At 54.1% G+C, this 19,371-nt stretch overlaps 1 protein-coding gene across 1 annotated transcript in view; it reads left to right on the forward strand.

Moving 5' to 3' along the window:
• cideb (cell death inducing DFFA like effector b) overlaps positions 1 to 14,515 on the forward strand; it is a 55,517-nt gene extending 41,002 nt beyond the window's left edge. The window contains exons 2-5 of the mRNA XM_087975731.1: positions 6,416 to 6,557; positions 9,676 to 9,825; positions 10,667 to 10,854; positions 13,066 to 14,515. Coding sequence (XP_087831857.1) covers positions 6,416 to 6,557; positions 9,676 to 9,825; positions 10,667 to 10,854; positions 13,066 to 13,186 — 601 coding nt within the window. The 3' untranslated portion in view covers positions 13,187 to 14,515. The remainder of the gene's footprint in view (positions 1 to 6,415; positions 6,558 to 9,675; positions 9,826 to 10,666; positions 10,855 to 13,065) is intronic.
• Positions 14,516 to 19,371: the final 4,856 nt, after the last annotated feature.

Raw genomic sequence — 19,371 nt, forward strand, 5'->3', positions numbered from 1 at the left:
CATCTCTCTCTCCCCCCCATCTCTCTCTCCCCCCCATCTCTCTCTCCCCCCCATCTCTCTCTCCCCCATCTCTCTCTCTCCCCCATCTCTCTCTCTCCCCCATCTCTCTCTCTCTCCCCCCATCTCTCTCTCTCTCTCCCCATCTCTCTCTCCCCCCCATCTCTCTCTCCCCCCCATCTCTCTCTCCCCCCATCTCTCTCTCCCCCCCATCTCTCTCTCCCCCCCATCTCTCTCTCCCCCCCATCTCTCTCTCCCCCCATCTCTCTCTCCCCCCATCTCTCTCTCCCCCCCATCTCTCTCTCCCCCCCATCTCTCTCTCCCCCCCATCTCTCTCTCCCCCCCCATCTCTCTCTCCCCCCCATCTCTCTCTCCCCCCCATCTCTCTCTCCCCCCATCTCTCTCTCCCCCCATCTCTCTCTCCCCCCATCTCTCTCCCCCCCATCTCTCTCTCCCCCATCCGTCTCCCCCCCATCTCTCTCCCCCCCATCTCTCTCCCCCCCATCTCTCTCCCCCCCATCTCTCTCTCCCCCCATGTCTCTCTCCCCCCCATGTCTCTCTCCCCCCCATGTCTCTCTCCCCCCCATGTCTCTCTCCCCCCCATGTCTCTCTCCCCCCCATGTCTCTCTCCCCCCCATGTCTCTCTCCCCCCCATGTCTCTCTCCCCCCCATGTCTCTCTCCCCCCCAATCTCTCTCCCCCCCATCTCTCTCTCCCCCCCATCTCTCTCTCCCCCCCATCTCTCTCTCCCCCCCATCTCTCTCTCTCCCCCATCTCTCTCTCCCCCCCATCTCTCTCTCCCCCCCATCTCTCTCTCTCCCCCATCTCTCTCTCTCCCCATCTCTCTCTTTCCCCCATCTCTCTCTCTCCCCCATCTCTCTCTCCCCCCCATCTCTCTCTCTCCCCCATCTCTCTCTCTCCCCCATCTCTCTCTCCCCCCCATCTCTCTCTCCCCCCCATCTCTCTCTCCCCCCCATCTCTCTCTCCCCCTTCTCTCTCTCCCCCATCTCTCTCTCCCCCCATCTCTCTCTCTCTCCCATCTCTCTCTCTCCCCCATCTCTCTCTCCCCCACATCTCTCTCTCTCCCCCATCTCTCTCTCCTCCCCATCTCTGTCTCTCTATCCCCCCATCTCCCACCCCTCCCCATCTCTGTCTCTCTATCCCCCCATCTCCCACCCCACCTCTCTCTAACTCTCCCCCCTCTATCTCACTCGACCTCTCTCTCCATCTCTCTCCGTCTCTCCCCTCATCTCTCTGTATCTCCCACCCTCCTCTCCTCCAACTCTCTCACCCTCTTGCCCCACTCTCCCTCCTCCTCTCACCCTATATCTCTCTCTCTCACTCTCCTTCACTCACACTCTCTCCTTCCCTCTTACACACCGTACTTCTCCCCCTCCCTTTCGCACCCCGTATCTCTCTCTCTCTCCTCTCCCACTCTCCCACCCCTCCGTCTCTCCTTGTATCTCTCTTTTTCTCCCTCTATCCCTCTTTCAATCCCCTTCCCCATCCCCCTCCTCTCCTTCCCTCCCCCTCTCACTCACTCCATCTTTATCTCTCAATCCCCTTCCACCGCTCCCTCTCTCTCTCTCCTTCACTCCCTCTCTCTCACTCACTCCTTCTCTATCTCTCAATCCCCCTTCCCTCTCACTCCCTCCCTCACTCTCACTCTCTCTCTCTCCTTCCATCCCCCTCTCTCACTCACTCCATCTCTATCTCTCAATCCCCCTTCCTCCACCCCTCTCTCTCCTTCTCTCCCTCCCTCTCTCTCTTTCCCTCCTTCCCTCTCACTCACTCCATCCCTTGTCTCTCGTTCCCCCTTTCCCCCACCACCTCCCCAAACCCCAGCCTTCGCCCCACACCCCCTCATCCTGCTTCTCGGGTGACAGACCCGTCCCCTCTCACCCGCTCCTCTGGTGTATCCCACCCTCCGTCCTTGCTCTCCCAGACGGTGCACTCTGCGTGCCAACCACCCACCGCTCGGAGGAATCCGTCCTTTCCTTGCCTCTCCTGGCACTCCCTCTCCCGGCGTTCCCCCCCCCCCCCCTACTCTCTCCCCCCCCCGCCACCCGCGGTCCCTCTCCCCAATCGCTTCAAACCCGGAGCATCCCAACAGCACCCCCCCTCCACCTCGGTCACTCTGCGACACTTTCTCTCCCCCCACACCCCCCCCACCTCGTTCTCCACCCATCGCCTCGATCAAAGCTCCCCGTCACCAATGTCCCGCTGAAGAGAGGTAGCAGCAGGCCACTCAACTCATTGAGCCTGTTCCCCCACGTCCGTGATCTTCTCCCACTCCCACTTTCCTGCCGGTTTTCCCCTTCGATTCCCATTCCTCATTAAAAACCCCTCTCTCTCTGTCTCAGCCTTGTATACCCTCAATGTCCCAGCCCTCCATTCCCCTTCCTGGTTAAATCTCTCTCTGTCTCAGCCTTGTATACCCTCAATGTCCCGGCCCTCCATTCCCCTTCCTGGTTAAATCTCTCTCTGTCACAGCCTTGTATACCCTCAATGTCCCAGCCCTCCATTCCCCTTCCTGGTTAAATCTCTCTCTGTCTCAGCCTTGAATACTCTCAATGCCCCAGCCCTCCATTCCCCTTCCTGGTTAAATCTCTCTCTGTCTCAGCCTTGTATACCCTCAATGTCCCAGCCCTCTATTCCCCTTCCTGGTTAAATCTCTCTCTGTCTCAGCCTTGAATACCCTCAATGTCCCAGCCCTCCATTCCCCTTCCTGGTTAAATCCCTCTCTGTCTCAGCCTTGAATACCCTCAGTGCCCCGGCCCCAATAGCCCCCTGCGGTAAAGTATTCCACAGTTTCACTCACCCCACACCCTTCCCTCGGAGAGAGAAGAAATTCCTCCCCATCTCTGTCTCCCATGGGCGACCCCCTCACTCTGAGATGACGCACTCCCTCTGGTCCTAGATTCTCCCACACAAGGCGGGGGCAACTTCCCCACCTCTCCCCCTGTCAGTCCCCCCATTGCCTGTTTAAATAAGGTCCCCTCTTGTTCTTCTGAACCCCAATGAGTACAGTCCCAACCAACTCTCTGTCTCTCCCTCCCTCTTTCCCCACCTCCTTTCCCTCCCTCTCTCCATCTCCTTCCTCTCTCTATCTCCCTCCCTCTTTTCCCTCCCTCTTGCCCCCCTCTTTTCCCTCCCTCTTGCCCCCCTCCTTTCCCTCCCTCTTGCCCCCCTCCTTTCCCTCCCTCTTGCCCCCCTCCTTTCCCTCCCTCTTGCCCCCCTCCTTTCCCTCCCTCTTGCCCCCCTCCTTTCCCTCCCTCTTGCCCCCCTCCTTTCCCTCCTTCCATCTCCTCCCCCTCTCTATCACCCTCCCTCTCTCTATCTCCCTCCCTCCACCCCTCCTTCCTTCTCCTCCCTCTCTCTATCACCCTCCCTCTCTCTATCTCCCTCCCTCCACCCCTCCTTCCTTTCCCTCCCTCTTTCCCCCCCTTTCCCCCTCTCTCTCTGTCTCCATCCTCTCTTTATCTCCCTCTCCCTATACCGCTCTCTCTCTCTCTCTGTCCCTCTCATAGTCCCCTTCCTGACTGTCTATCTCTCCCTCTATATCTCTCTCTCTCTCTTTCTCTCCGTCTCCTCAGAAGACAGTCCCTCTGTACCCAGAATTGACCGAGTGAGCCTTCCCCTCCCGAAGGCGGTGGGAAAACCTTCCGGAATTGCGGTTTCTTTGGGTCCCTCTGGTGTTTTCGTTGGAGTTTGGGACAAGGCCCGGGGGGGGGGGGGGGGATCAGAGAGAGAACGTATGCCCAAAACCTGTAAGACCTTGGCGACCGGAGGTGGAGGGTGGGCGGGTAGGCCCGAGGCAGAGGAACCGGAGGTGAGGGGCCGAGTGGTCTCGCCGAACGTTGGGCCGCTCCTACCCCGGGAGCTGAGGGGGCAGAACGGCCTCTTTCACGGCGGGGAGAGGTGGGGGGCGGGGTCACGAGTTCAAAGCGAGAGGGGGGGGAAAGGTTTAAGGGAGAGAAACGTGGGAAGGTTTTTCACACCGAGGGTGGCACGGAGCCTGGAAGACGTTGCCGGGACAGACACGAGACCGAGCCAGGGAGCGGGGGGAGGGGGGAGGGGGGGAATGAGAGGGGGGGGGGAGACAGACCCGGAGAAAATAGAGGCGGCAGGTTAGGATGGAGGATCCGCATGGGCGCAGGGTTCAGAGGGGTGCCAAAGGGCCTCTTCCTGTGCTGTACCTTTCTATCCCGCGAGCAACCCCACGCCTTACCTCGCCCCCCTCCTCCAACCCAAATGCCTGGAACTCCCCCCCCCCCCCCCCCCACCCCCTTCAAAGGGTAAGGCCTGCCCCCCTCTGGATTCTCGAACCGTGGATCCGGGATTCCCCTGACCTTTAGAGTCACTGAGAGATGGACAGCACGGGAACAGACCCTTCGGCCCAACCTGTCGGTGCCGACCCAGATATCCCTAACCTAATCCAGTCCCCGTTTGCCAGCCCTTGGCCCATTACCCTCCAAACCCTTCCTGTTCCTCTCCCCATCCACCTTTTCAATGCTGTCATTGTACCAGCCTCCACCACTTCCTCTGGCAGCTCACTCCACACACGCACCACCCTCTGGGTGAAAAAATTGCCCCTCAGGTCCCTTTCCCCTCTCATCCTAAACCCTACACCCCTCTAGTTCTGGACTCCCCCACCCCAGGGAAAAGACCTTGCCTATTTACCCTATCCATGCCCCTCATGATTTTATAAACCTCTATAGGGTCACCCCTCAGCCTCCGACACTCCGGTGAAAACAGCGCCGGCCTGTTCAGCCTCTCCCTGTAGCTCAAACCCTCCAACATCCTTGTAAATCTTTCCTGAACCCTTTCACAACATCTTTCCGATAGGAAGGAGACCAGAATTGCACACAATATTCCAACAGTGGCCCTAACCAATGTCCTGTACAGCCGCAACATGACCTCCCAACTCCTGTACTCAATACTCTGACCAATAAAGGAAAGCATACCAAACGCCTCCTTCACTATCCTATCTACCTGCGGCTCCACTTTCAAGGAGCTATGAACCTGCACTCCAAGGTCTCTCTGTTCAAACACTACAGCTAAAAGACCAACCGAAGAAAGCAGAATTTAGAATTACGTAATTCTTGGAAAACTTAACTGACCTGACACAGTAACACTTAGTGATTAACTGCTCCAAGATCGTATCATCCCATAAACACGCCCCTTGGCAGATAGGTAAATTCAAACACATATTTTCTTTTTACAGGCAGGAGGGAACAACATCCCGAGAGAGATTTCAAAAGGAAGTCTGGGGAATCCTCAGTGGAGGTTTTAACTGTCCTGGACACTCCCATCACAGCTAAAACAAACTAAAAAATAAACTTGAGCTGGGACAACTGACCATTCCCTCTTCCATCGTCAAACCAGACATTTCTGCCCCTCTGCCTTTACAACCCCTCTTCAAAAAAAAAAAACAACCAAGGACAAAATAACCTTTTTAAAGTGACAGGGTCGTCGCGATTGGCTGGGTTGACCTTCTCTGAGCTCCCTCTGGTTGTAGGTCAGTCCCTCCTTAAGTGTGGTGGCCAAACCTCTGCCCAGTGCAAGTCGCAGACAGCCCTTCACCAGTCAGGACACTGAGTGCAGGAAGTTGGGAGATTCTGTCGCAGGACGTTGGTGAGGCCGCACTTGGGAGTGTTGTGTTCGGTTTTGGTCACCTCGCTACGGGAAGGATGTTATTAAACCGGAAAGCGTGCGGAAGAAATTTACTAGGATGTTGCCAGGCCTCGAGGGTCTGAGCTACAAGGGAGAAGTTAGACAAGCCGGGGACTTTTTTCTTTGGAGCGTAGGAGACTGAGGGAGGGGGGGGATCTTGTAGAGGCGTATAAGATCATGAGAGGAATGGAGAGGGTGAACGCGCACAGTCTTTTTTCCCCAGGGTTGGGGAATCGAGGACTGGAGGGCATCAGTTGAAGGTTAGAGGGGAAAACGTAAAAGGGAATCTGAGGGGCAAATGTTTTTACATAGAGGGTGGTACGCCAATGGAATGAGCTTCCAGGGGAGGCGGGTACATTAGCAACGTTTGAAAGGGCATTTGGAACAAATACATGGAGAGGAGAGGATTAGAAGGATATGGGCCAAGTGCAAGGAAGTGGGGTTAGCGTGGACGGACATTTTGGTCAGCGTGGACTGTTTTGGGCTGAAGGGCCCTGTCGGACTCTGTCCTTTAAGGTCACCCCCAAAATCCCGGTCACAATAAAGACCAGCATGCTTTGCGGTTTCCAAATCACCTCAGCAACAGCGTTGTGGGCGGATTGGGCCAATGGGATTGTGGGATACTTCTGTTGGCGCTGGAGGGGGAGGAGGGAGGAAAACGTGGCGATTCGACCGTCATCCTCCGGTTCCCACCCTCTCCCACTACCCCCCCCCCCCCCCCCCCCCCCACCCTCCTCCTCCAGGTCGGTCGCTACGGTGACCTCGGAGCTGACCCGGAGACTGTGGACGTCAGCGCCAGCGCAGAGGCCCTTCCGCGTCTGCGGCCACGACCGGACCTCGCGGAAAGGGGTGACGGCCGGCACCCTGAGGGAGCTGATCGACAAGGTGGGGTGTCGTTTGGGGGGGGGGGGGGGGGGGGAGGGTTGGAGGGCAGCGGTATCGACGGGCGTGCGTCAGGTTGGCACGTGCTTAGTCCGCGCACAGACACGACCATCCGTTACCGAACAGCAGGAGACCACTCAATCCCCTGCTGACCGCTCCCAACTTGCTCGCTGCTTCACGTAAGCTGGATAATTTAGCATGGCCAATCCACCCTAACCTGCACATCCCTGGGTACTATGGGTAATTTAGTATGGCCAATCCACCCTAGCCTACACATCCCTGGGCACTATGGGTAATTCAGCTTGGCCAATCCACCCTCACCTGCACACCTTTGGACTGTGGGAGGAAACCGGAGCACCCGGAGGTGGACTGGCCATGACACCTCAGCCGCCTCCACTTGCTCTGGAGGGCTTGCGTGGAAGGAAAGGCCAGCGTCGAGGTCGGGAAATCTCCTCACTGTACAAAGGTCCGGGTCGTTAGGAAGGGGGATATACAACGGCGAAGAGATCGGCCGAGTGGGTGGGCCAGAATTCGTCGGGTGGAGTAGGCCGTGGGCGATTGTACAGACATTCGGGAGAAAGGGTGAATTTTCAAGCTGTTTTAATGGTTAGAGATGTTCCGGCACTGCGGTAGTGACCCAACCTCTGAGCTGGGAGTCCCGCATTCAAGTGCCACCAGCTCTAGAGGTTTCTCACAACAGGCAAGTCAGGGCCAGACTTACACCAGTAAGTTCCTGGGGCGTGTTGTTGAACAAAGAGATCTTGGAGTGCAACCTGACCTCGGTGATGGGCAAGTTGTTGGAGGGAATCCTGAGGGACAGGATGTACATGTATTTGGAAAGGCAAGGACTGATTCGGGATAGTCAACATGGCTTTGTGCGTGGGAAATCATGTCTCACAAACTTGATTGAGTTTTTTGAAGAGGTAACAAAGAGGATTGATGAGGGCAGAGCGGTAGATGTGATCTATATGGACTTCAGTAAAGCGTTCGACAAGGTTCCCCATGGGAGACTGGTTAGCAAGGTTAGATCTCATGGAATACAGGGAGAACTAGCCATTTGGATACAGAACTGGCTCAAAGGTAGAAGACAGAGGGTGGTAGTGGAGGGTTGTTGTTCAGACTGGAGGCCTGTGACCAGTGGAGTGCCACAAGGATCGGTGCTGGGTCCTCTACCTTTTGTCATTTACATAAATGATTTGGATGCGAGCATAAGAGGTACAGTTAGTAAGTTTGCAGATGACCCCAAACTTGGAGGGGGTAGCGGACAGCGAAGAGGGTTACCTCAGATTACAACAGGATCTGGACCAGACGGGCCAATGGGCTGAGAAGTGGCAGATGGAGTTTAATTCAGATAAATGCGAGGTGCGGCATTTTGGGAAAGCAAATCTTAGCAGGACTTATACACTTAATGGTAAGGTCCTGGGGAGTGTTGCTGAACAAAGAGACCTTGGAGTGCAGGTTCATAGCTCCTTGAAAGTGGAGTCGCAGATAGATAGGATAGTGAAGGAGGCGTTTGGTATGCTTTCCTTTATCGGTCAGAGTATTGAGTACAGGAGTTGGGAGGTCATGTTGCAGCTGTACAGGACATTGGTTAGGGCCACTGTTGGAATATTGCGTGCATTTCTGGTCTCCTTCCTATCGGAAAAATGTTGTGAAACTTGAAAGGGCTCAGAAAAGATTTACAAGGATGTTGCCAGGGTTGGAGGGTTTGAGCTACAGGGAGAGGCTGAACAGGCTGGGGCTGTTTTCCCTGGAGCGTCGGAGGCTGAGGGGGGACCTTATAGAGGTTTATAAAATTATGAGGGGCATTGATAGGATAAATAGGCAAAGTCTTTTCCCTGGGGTGGGGGAGTCCCGAACTAGAGGGGCGTAGGTTTAGGGTGAGAGGGGGAAAGGGAGCTGAGGGGTAACTTTCTCACCCAGAGGGTGGTGCGTGTGTGGAATGAGCTGCCAGAGGAAGGGGTGGAGGCTGGTACAATGACAGCATTGAAAAGGTGGATGGGGACAGGGATAGGAAGGGTTTGGAGAATCCTTCACTTAAGCAAAGATTCCCAGACACTGGGAGGTAGTCCGGAGAAGGTTCCCTCGGGATGATCCCGGGGGTGGGGGGGGGGAATGCCTTATGAGGAGAGGGGGACTCGGTCGGGCCTGTACCCATTGGGGTTTAGAAAAACGAGAGATGATCTTATTGAGACAGACAAGGGAGAGGAGGGGACTGACTGACAGGGGGAGATGTGAGGAGGTTGTTTCCCCCCCCCCCCTCGTGTGGGAGAGTCTAGGACCAGAGTGGGGGGGGCATCATCTCATAGTGAGGGGGTCACCATTGGAGACAGAGACAGGGAGGAATTTCTTCACTCTCGAGGGGAGGGGGGAATCTGTGGAATACTTTACCGCAGGGGGCTGTCAGGGCCGGGACATTGAGGGTATTCAAGGCTGTGACACAGAGAGAGATTTAACCAGGAAGGGGAATGGAGGGCCGGGGCATTGAGGGTATTCAAGGCTGAGACAGAGAGAGATTTAACCAGGAAGGGGGATGGAGGGCTGGGGCATTGAAGGCTGTGACAGAGAGAGATTTAACCAGGAAGGGGAATGGAGGGCTGGGACATTGAGGGTATACAAGGCTGAGACAGAGAGATTTAACCAGGAAGGGGAATGGAGGGCTGGGACATTGAGGGTATTCAAGGCTGAGACAGAGAGAGATTTAACTAGGAAGGGGAATGGAGGGCTGGGACATTGAGGGTATTCAAGGCTGAGACAGAGAGAGATTTAACCAGGAAGGGGAATGGAGGGCTGGGACATTGAGGGTATTCAAGGCTGAGACAGAGAGAGATTTAACCTGGAAGGGGAATGGAGGGCCGGGACATTGAGGGTATTCAAGGCTGTGACAGAGAGAGATTTAACCAGGAAGGGGAATGGAGGGCTGGGACATTGAGGGTATTCAAGGCTGAGGCAGAGAGAGATTTAACCAGGAAGGGGAATGGAGGGGAGGAAAGTGGACGATCAGATTTCACTGAAAGGGTGTGGGGGGGGGGAGGTGACAGGACGGCCCGAATGGCCGACCTCCTCTGCTGTCTCTCACAGCGTTGTGCTTTTCTCCCGGTGTGCCCTCCCTCACACACAGGCCCTGGATGTTCTCTTGATCGCGGGTGCCGTCAGCGTGGTCCTGGACGAAGATGGCACCGCAGTGGACAGCGAAGAGTTCTTCCAACACCTTGACGACGATACGGCCTTCATGGTGCTGCAGAAGGGCCAGCGGTGGTGGGCCCCCAAGGTGTGGGTCAGGGGGACAGGGAGCGAGGGGAGGTGGAGGAGGGGAAACGGGGCCCGGGCTCCTTTTCCCCCCCCACCCAACCTCAAAACCGGCGGTGGGGGCGGAATTTGAGGAGGAGCAGGGATCGCTGACGGTGGTGGGGCCTAGTGGATCGGTGCTTGATGGGTCACCGCCTGGAGGGAGGTCAAGGGTCGCGGTCGGATGGCAGCCAATTGGCGGATCAGGCCCGGGCGGCCAGACCCTACCTCCGGCCTTGCGCAAGGCGCGCGGCCTATCGGGTTTGGCCCTCCCCCCTCCCCGTGCCCACTGACCCCATTCCGCTCGTGCTCTTGGGAGGGACTGTGAGCTGGTAACCATGGCGACAGTCACAGTGGCTATCAGAGGAACACCACACCTCCCCTCCCCGCCAAACCCCCCCACCCCCACCATTGTCGGTCGGGTTGCACTGAGGCCCACCTCCCCGCCAGGGGAAAAGGGTGACCGTACCCGGTCGGGCCCTCTCTCCACACACCTCTCGAACGGCCCAGCAACGCCGTCTAATCGAGGGGGGGCCCCATCAGGATCGACAGCGAAGCCTAGGCCGGGCCTGAGATGCCGACCTGAGCTGTCCCAGTCTCTGGGATGGGGGGGACAGTGTAGAGGGAGTTTTACTCTGTATCTAACCCCGTGCTCTCCCTGTCCCTGGGATGGGGGGGGGGGATAGTGTAGAGGGAGCTTTACTCTGTATCTAACCCCGTGCTGTCCCTGTCCCTGTCCCTGTGAGTGTTGATGGGGGGGGATAGTGTAGAGGGAGCTTTACTCTGTACCTGAGCCGTAATCCGTAGCTCCCGTTCTTTCGCAGAGGGGAATGGTTTCCTACTCGCTCACCCAGAAGCCCAGGAACGCCAAAGATATCGCCCGCATCACCTTCGACATCTACAAACTCAGCCCGAGAGATCTGTTTGGCTCTCTCAACGTCCGGGCCACCTTTTATGGCTTGTACTCTATGACCTTTGATGTCAAGTGTCTGGGTCCAAAGAAGGTGATCAGGTAATAAACGTGCAAGATGGCTCACTCCTTCTGGGGACGGAGGGAGGGAGGGGAAATCGAGGGATCCCAGGGTGTTGCCATCACTGATGTAGGAATTGGACCGGAAGGGCTTGTCATTGAGGCCAGGAGTTGGGGAGGTCACGTTGCGGCATTTGGCTAGGCCGCCTTCGGGACACTGTGTTCAATTCTGGTCTCCTTCTTATCGGAAAGATAGGATGAGCTTCCCTACGGTGTGGAAACAGGCTCTTCGGCCCAACCAGTCCACACCGACCCTCCGAAGAGTGACCCACCCATACACATTTCCCTCTGACAGATGCACCGAACACTGTGGGTAATTTAGCATGGCCAATCCACCCTAACCTGCACATCCCTGGGCACTATGGGTAATTTAGCACGGCCAATCCACCCTAACCTGCACATCCCTGGGCACTATGGGTAATTTAGCACGGCCAATCCACCCTAACCTGCACATCCCTGGGCACTATGGGTAATTTAGCACGGCCAATCCACCCTAACCTGCACATTCCTGGGCACTATGGGTAATTTAGCACGGTCAATCCACCCTAACCTGCACATCCCTGGGCACTATGGGTAATTTAGCATGGCCAATCCACCCTAACCTGCACTTCCCTGGGCACTATGGGTAATTTAGCGCGGCCAATCCACCCAACCCTGCACATCCCTGGGCACTATGGGTAATTTAGCACAGCCAATCCACCCAAACCTGCACATCCCTGGGCACTATGGGTAATTTAGCGCGGCCAATCCACCCAACCCTGCACATCCCTGGGCACTATGGGTAATTTAGCACAGCCAATCCACCCTAACCTGCACATCCCTGGGCACTATGGGTAATTTAGCACGGCCAATCCATCCTAACCTGCACATCCGTGGGCACTATGGGTAATTTAGCACAGCCAATCCACCCAAACCTGCACATCCCTGGGCACTATGGGTAATTTAGCGCGGCCAATCCACCCAACCCTGCACATCCCTGGGCACTATGGGTAATTTAGCACAGCCAATCCACCCTAACCTGCACATCCCTGGGCACTATGGGTAATTTAGCACGGCCAATCCATCCTAACCTGCACATCCCTGGACACTGTGGGTAATTTAGCACGGCCAATCCACCCAACCCTGCACATCCCTGGGCACTATGGGTAATTTAGCACAGCCAATCCACCCAAACCTGCACATCCCTGGGCACTGTGGGTAATTTAGCACGGCCAAACCACCCTAACCTGCACATCTTTGGACAGTGGGAGGAAACCAGAGCACCCGGAGGAGACCCACGCAGACACGGGGGGAATGTGCAAACTCCACACAGACAGACAGTCACCCCGAGGCCGGAATCGAACCTGAGTCCCTGGCGCCGTGAGGCAGCGGTGCTAACCACTGAGCTACCGTGCTGCCCCTGATGTTGTCAAAACTTGAAAAGGATGTTGCTGGAAGGGTTTGAGCTCCTGGGAGAAGCTGGGGCTGTTTTCCCTGGAGCTGAGGGGGTGACCCTTCGGAAATTTACAAAATCATGATGGGGCATGGATAAGGTAAATAGGCAAGGTCTCTTCCCTGGGGTGGGGGTGGAGGGGAGTCCAGAACAAGAGGGGCACAGGTTTAGGGTGAGAGGGGAAAGATTTAAAAGGGTAACACAGAGGGTGGTACGTGTATGGAATGAGCTGCCAGAGGAAGGGGTGGGGGCTGGTACAATGACAGCATTGAAAAGGTGGATGGGGACAGGGAGAGGAAGGGATTGGAGGGATACGGGGCAGGGGCTGGCAAGTGGGGACTAGGTTAGGTTAAGGATATCTGGGTCGGCACGGACGAGCTGGGCCGAAGGGTCTGTTTCCGTGCTGGATGACTCTATTTCGTCTTGCGCACGTCAGGATAACGAGAAAAGATACCCGAATTTTAAATGGGCCCCCCGATTTTATATACTTCAGAGGACAATGCGACAGTAGAGTCCGACAGCACGGGTCTGGGGAGGGGAGCACGCCCATCTATCCACCTGGGTTCGATGGGGGTGAGGTCGCTGTTGCCCTGGAGACAGGGAGGCGGCCATGTTGTGCACACCATGCGGCCTTTTCTCTGCCCACCCCAACCCGGGGCCAGAATTTGGTTCTCCCTTCTGGGACTGAGTGGCCAGGCTCTGGTGTGACCGCCTCAGGATCTAACGTGGTCTCCTCTTTACGGAATTTTCTCCGCCTGTAGGGAGATGCTGCGTGTGACCTCCTCCCTGATGTACGCCATTGGCCAGATCCTCGTCACGTCTGCAGCATTCGTGCGGCGCCTAGTGGAGGGAACTGACCGCATCGCAGAGTGCTATGATTGATCCACGCACGCTCTCTCTCACACACACACACACACACACACACACACACACACACACACCCAAAATCTCACACAGGTACAGGCACACGTGCACGCACACACAATCACATTTGCCCATGTACAGGCATGCGCGCACACAGGTACAGACACATGCGCGTGTGCACACACAATCACACTCGCTCAGCCACAGGCGCACGCGCACACAATCTCACACAGGTACAGGCACACGTGCGTGCGCATACAATCACACTCAGGTACAGGCACAGACATCTACACACATGGGTACAGGCACACACAAATACACAGATACAGATGTGTACACACATACATAAGTACAGGCACATGCATATAAACTGAGTGATATGAAAATACTGATATGTGTACATGCACAGACACACGGATGAACAGATACAGGCACACATTCATGTGTACATGCACACAGACACACTGATACACACACACAGGCACATTGATACACACAGTCCTAGACATGCACATGTGCACTCACCGAGACACGTGGAGACATACATCGATGTTCACAGACATACGCCAATCAACATGGACAGGGACAGACACACAGATGAGCAGCGATACAAATACATGCGGACACATATATACAAGTGATTTGGATACACATTCACAGTCACATAGGGATACACGTGTACCTGCATAGACTCATAAAGATACAGAGAGACACACACACTTTTACAGATCCGCACACAGACACAAACACACATAGACAGACAGATAAACAATAATGGACAGACATACACAGATACAGACACACAGTCAGAAACGCAGACACATGCACTGATACAAGTGCACGCGCACACAGTCAGTCAGAAACACAGACACGTACATAGATACAGGCACACGTACACACAGAAACAGTCAGAAACACAGACACATGCACCGATACACGTGCACGCGCACACGCAGTCAGAAACACAGACACGTGCACAGATACAGGCACGCGCACGCCCAAGTCAGTCAGAAACACAGGCACATACATGGATACAGGCACACACATGGACAGTCAGAAACACACATACATACAGACGTGCGCATGCACACAGTCAGAAACACAGACACATACATACAGGCGCACGTGCACACATACACAGTCAGAAACACAGACACAGGCCTGCACGCACAGATACAGGTGCACACACATTTCCAGACACACACACGCACACACAGTCAGAGACAGACAAACCCGCAGCGATTCCCAGTCAGGCGCAGGCAAAGCCAATCAGATCCCCACACCCGTCACCCGGTTGTCAGTGTCAGTGATTCTGTGCTTGCTGCAATTAAAGATGAAACTGCTCGAGCCCTTTCCTGAGTGCTGCTGCTGCTGTCCAGCCTGAGATTGTTAACAGCTCCGTCAGCCTTGCTGTTTGCTCTTGGAGCAGGGCGATGCAGTGAGGAGGGAACTGTTCCTCTTCCCTCAAACAAAACGCGACCCCAACACCCCCCCACCCACGCCGAGCGGTCACGTAACAGACAGAGGCCATTCATCCCATCACGTCTGTGCTGTCCCTCCAAAGAGGGCCGGGGGTTTTATACCCTCAGCCCTTCTCCCCACGGTCAGGAGCGGACCATTCTTTCCGAGGAAGGCTCCAGCAATGAGCTCTCGTAACCTCTTCCCTCTCCATCCTTCCCCCTTTCTCCCTCCAAGCCCCCTACCCTTTCACGCCGCCAATTCTCCAACAGTCTTCGGACGGAAGTGACCCATCAACTTACTCTTCAACTTCGATTTAAGTTGCATTTCTACTCTGGTTAAGTTGCACCGTAAGTCACACTCTGACGTTGGTTAAGTTGCGTCGTCAGGTTACGGTTCACCCTGGGCTGAGTCGCATCGCATGCTACGTATCGCGTCGGGTCACGCTGCATCCTAAGTTATTTTCAGCTTCGGTTACACTGCGTCGTTAGGTTTCACCTTGAGTTAGTTACATCTTAGGTTATGTTCCACACTGAGTTATGTCACTCTGTAACTAAGATATGGGTTAAGTTACAACATATGTTAGGTATCACCCTGGGTTACAAAGTCACATCGTAAGTTAGGTATCACCCTGAGTTAAGTTGCAATGTAAGTTAGTTACCACCCTGGGTTAAGTTGTATCGTAAGTTAGTTACCACCCTGGGTTAAGTTGTATCGTAAGTTAGGTATCACCCTGGGTTAAGTTGTATCGTAAGTTAGGTATCACCCTGAGTTAAGTTGCATCGTAAGTTAGGTATCACCCTGGGTTAAGTTGCAACGTAAGTTAGGTATCACCCTGGGTTAAGTTGCAACATAAGTTAGTTATCACTCTGGGTTAAGTTGTATCATAAGTTAGGTATCACCCTGGGTTAAGTTGCAACATAAGTTAGTTATCACCCTGGGTTAAGTTGTATCATAAGTTAGTTATCACCCTGGGTTAAGATTAGATTTTTAGATTAGATTACAGTGTGGAAACAGGCCCTTCGGCCCAACAAGTCCACACCGACCCGCCGAAGCGAAACCCACCCATACCCCTACATTTACCCCTTACCTAACACTACGGGTAATTTAGCATGTCCAATTCACCTGACCTGCACATCTTTGGACTGTGGGAGGAAACCGGAGCACCCGGAGGAAACCCACACAGACACGGGGAGAACGTGCAAACTCCACACAGTCAGTCGCCTGAGGCGGGAATTGAACCCGGGTCTCTGGCGCTGTGAGGCAGCAGTGCTAACCACTGTGCCACCGTGCCGCCCCTAAGTTGCAACGTAAGTTAGGTATCATCCTGAGTTAAGTTGTATCATAAGTTAGGTATCACCCTGGGTTAAGTTGCAACGTAAGTTAGGTATCACCCTGGGTTAAGTTACATCGTAAATTAGGTATCACCCTGGGTTAAGTTGCAACGTAAGTTAGGTATCACCCTGGGTTAAGATGTATTGTAAGTTAGATATCACCCTGGGTTAAGTTACATCGTAAGTTAGGTATCACCCTGGGTTAAGTTGTATCATGAGTTAGGTATCACCCTGGGTTAAGTTGCATCGTAAGTTAGGTATCACCCTCGGTTAAGTTACATCGTATGTTAGGTATCACTCTGGGTTACGTTACATCGTAAATTAGGTATTACCCTGGGTTATGTTACATTGTAAATTAGGTGTCACCCTGGGTTAAGTTGTATCGTAAGTTAGGTATCACCCTGAGTTAAGTTGCAACGTAAGTTAGGTATCACCCTGGGTTAAGTTACATCGTATGTTAGGTATCACTCTAGGTTAAGTTACATCGTAAGTTAGGTATTACCCTGGGTTATGTTGCATCATAATTTAGGGATCACCCTGGGTTAAGTTGTATCGTAAGTTAGGGATCACCCTGGGTTAAGTTGTATCGTAAGTTAGGTGTCACCCTGGGTTAAGGTGTATCGTAAGTTAGATATCACCCGGGTTAAGTTACAACGTAAGTTAGGTATCACCCTGGGTTAAGTATTGTAAGTTAGGTATCACTCTGGGTTAAGTTGTATCGTAAGTTAGGTATCACCCTGGGTTAAGTTACATCGTAAGTTAGGTATCACCCTGGGTTAAGTTGTATCATAAGTTAGGTATCACCCTGGGTTAAGTTGCATCGTAAGTTAGGTATCACCCTGGGTTATAAAGTTGTTTCGTAAGTTTGGTATCACCCTGGGTTAAGATGCATCGTAAGTTAGTTATCACCCTGGGTTAAGATGCAACGTAAGTTAGGTATCACCCTGGGTTAAGTCACATCGTAAGTTAGGTATCACCCTGGGTTAAGTTACATTGTAAGTTAGGTCTCTCCCTGGGTTAATTTGCAACGTAAGTTAGTTATCACCTTGGGTTAAGGTGTATCGTAAGTTAGATATCACCCTGGGTTAAGTTACAACGTAAGTTAGGTCTCTCCCTGGGTTAAGTCACATCGTAAGTTAGGTATCACCCTGGGTTAAGTTGCAACGTAAGTTAGTTATCACCCTGGGTTAAGTTACATTGTAAGTTAGGTATCACCTTGGGTTATAAAGTTGCATCGTAAGTTAGGGATCACCCTGGGTTAAGTCACATCTCACGTTATGCATCACGTTGGGTTAAGCTGCATCGTAAGTTACGTTTCAACTTTGGTTGCGTCGCCTCGTAATTCACGTTCCGCCCCAGATTACGTCGCTCTGTAACTTGGGCACCGCTCGGGTTAAGTCGCGTTGTGTATTTCAACTTGGGGTTAAGTTCCGTCTCACGGTCCGACTGGGGTTAGACTTAAATTCCGGTCTAACTTGGGGCAGAAGCGCATCGTAAGGTTTCAAACCGTTGGCTTGGTCAGGGGGAGAGCGTGGACGTGTCGCTGGCTGGGCCCAGTCTTTGTTGCCCGTCTCTAAGTGAGCTGCCAATATCAGCCGCTGACTTACGTTACCCCCCCCCCTCCCCCCCCCCCCTCCCCCCGCCGTCCCTTAAGTTACATCTCAAAAGCAGGAGTGTGTACATCACCCACCTACGTGTCCCCTTTCCTCCCCCTCAGCTCTCCAGCACCTTGAACATCTGCCCACCTCCCACGGAAACATTTCCATTGATCTAGCCTCCGCTGCTCTCTGGGCACGGTGTGGGGGATGGGTGCGAGGGAGTCCTGCATGTTCATTTGACGGGAACGGGAGAGTTTGGGTTATAACGCGAGGCTGGGACTTTTTTTTCACTGGAGATAGTGACTATATAGAGGTTTATAGAATCGTGAGGGGTACAGATAAGGGAATGGCAGGTTGTGTTGGAGAATAGAGAGACCGGGGGGTTCCGGGACACACACACACACACACCCTCTCACAGAGACAGACACTCTCTCTCTCACATACACTCTCACAGAGAGAGAGACAGACACACACTCTCACACACACACACACACACACTCACACACACACTCTCACACACACTCTCACACACACTCTCACACACACTCTCTCACACACACACACACACACACGAACACAGACACTCTCACTCTGACAAACACAGACACATAAACAGAGAATGACACACTGTCACACACTTACGCATTGACTCACGCACACAGACACACACTCTCACAGAGACAAACACTCTCACACACACAGCTGCACACAGTCACACACACACAGACACACACTGTCTCACATGCACAGAGAATGACACACACTGACACACTCACTGTCACACACACACACACACATTCACTCAAACTCTCTCACATAGAGTCAGGTACACTCGCACAGACACACACAGACACCTCACACAGTCTCTCACACACACAGACACACTCTCACAGAGAGACAGACGCATTCACTCTCACACACACACTCTGACAAACACAGACACACACAGAGAAAATGACACACTCTCCCACTCACACAGAGTCAGGTACGCACTCACAGACACGCACACTCACACAGACACATGTACAAACACACTCATAGAGACACACACACAACTGGAAACAGAAATGGGCCAATCGGGGGTAATAATTTGAGCTGGGTAAGACAGATAGAAGCCCTGGCTGTCCCTCCCCTGGTGGGAGAGCCCCTCAGGACTTTGTTCAGAGCAGATCGATGTCACACTCCCCATTCCGGGCACACCTCCCAGACCTGGTTCCCCCAACCTCTCCGGTGAAGCTGAGAGAGAGAGAGAGACAGGAGCCCACTCAGAGTCAACCCAGTCTGGGCGCATCTCCCTCAGCCTGCCCTGTCCCTTGGGTGTCCTGAGGCAGGTCAGCGCCTGCAGGCAGACGGAGCAGGTTCGGGCCGGGGAGACTGTGGTCTGGGACGAAGGCGACATGGTGGGGAAACACGAACGGGAAGCTCGTCACCTTCCCAGTCTGACCTCAGTCGCCGTGCGACGCACCAAGAGCGAGAACCCAGGAGGAGGACAGTTACATGTCACCGTCCTTGGGCTTTCAGTCAAACCCTCCCAGGGACAGGGACAGCACGGGGTTAGATACAGAGGAAAGCTCCCTCTACACTGCCCCCCCACCCCCCAGGGACAGGGACAGCACGGGGTTAGATACAGAGGAAAGCTCCCTCTACACTGTCTCCCCCCCCCCCCATCCCAGGGACAGGGACAGCACGGGGTTACATACAGAGTAAAGCTCCCTCTACACTGTCCCCCCCATCCCAGGGACAGGGACACAGCACGGGGTTAGATACAGAGGAAAGCTCCCTCTACACTGTCCCCCCCCATCCCAAGGACAGG

Source organism: Chiloscyllium plagiosum, unplaced genomic scaffold (genome assembly GCF_037043375.1).
Source record: "Chiloscyllium plagiosum isolate Xiang-an unplaced genomic scaffold, Cpla_swu_hap1 HiC_scaffold_27, whole genome shotgun sequence".
NCBI classification, from domain to species: Eukaryota; Metazoa; Chordata; class Chondrichthyes; order Orectolobiformes; family Hemiscylliidae; genus Chiloscyllium; species Chiloscyllium plagiosum.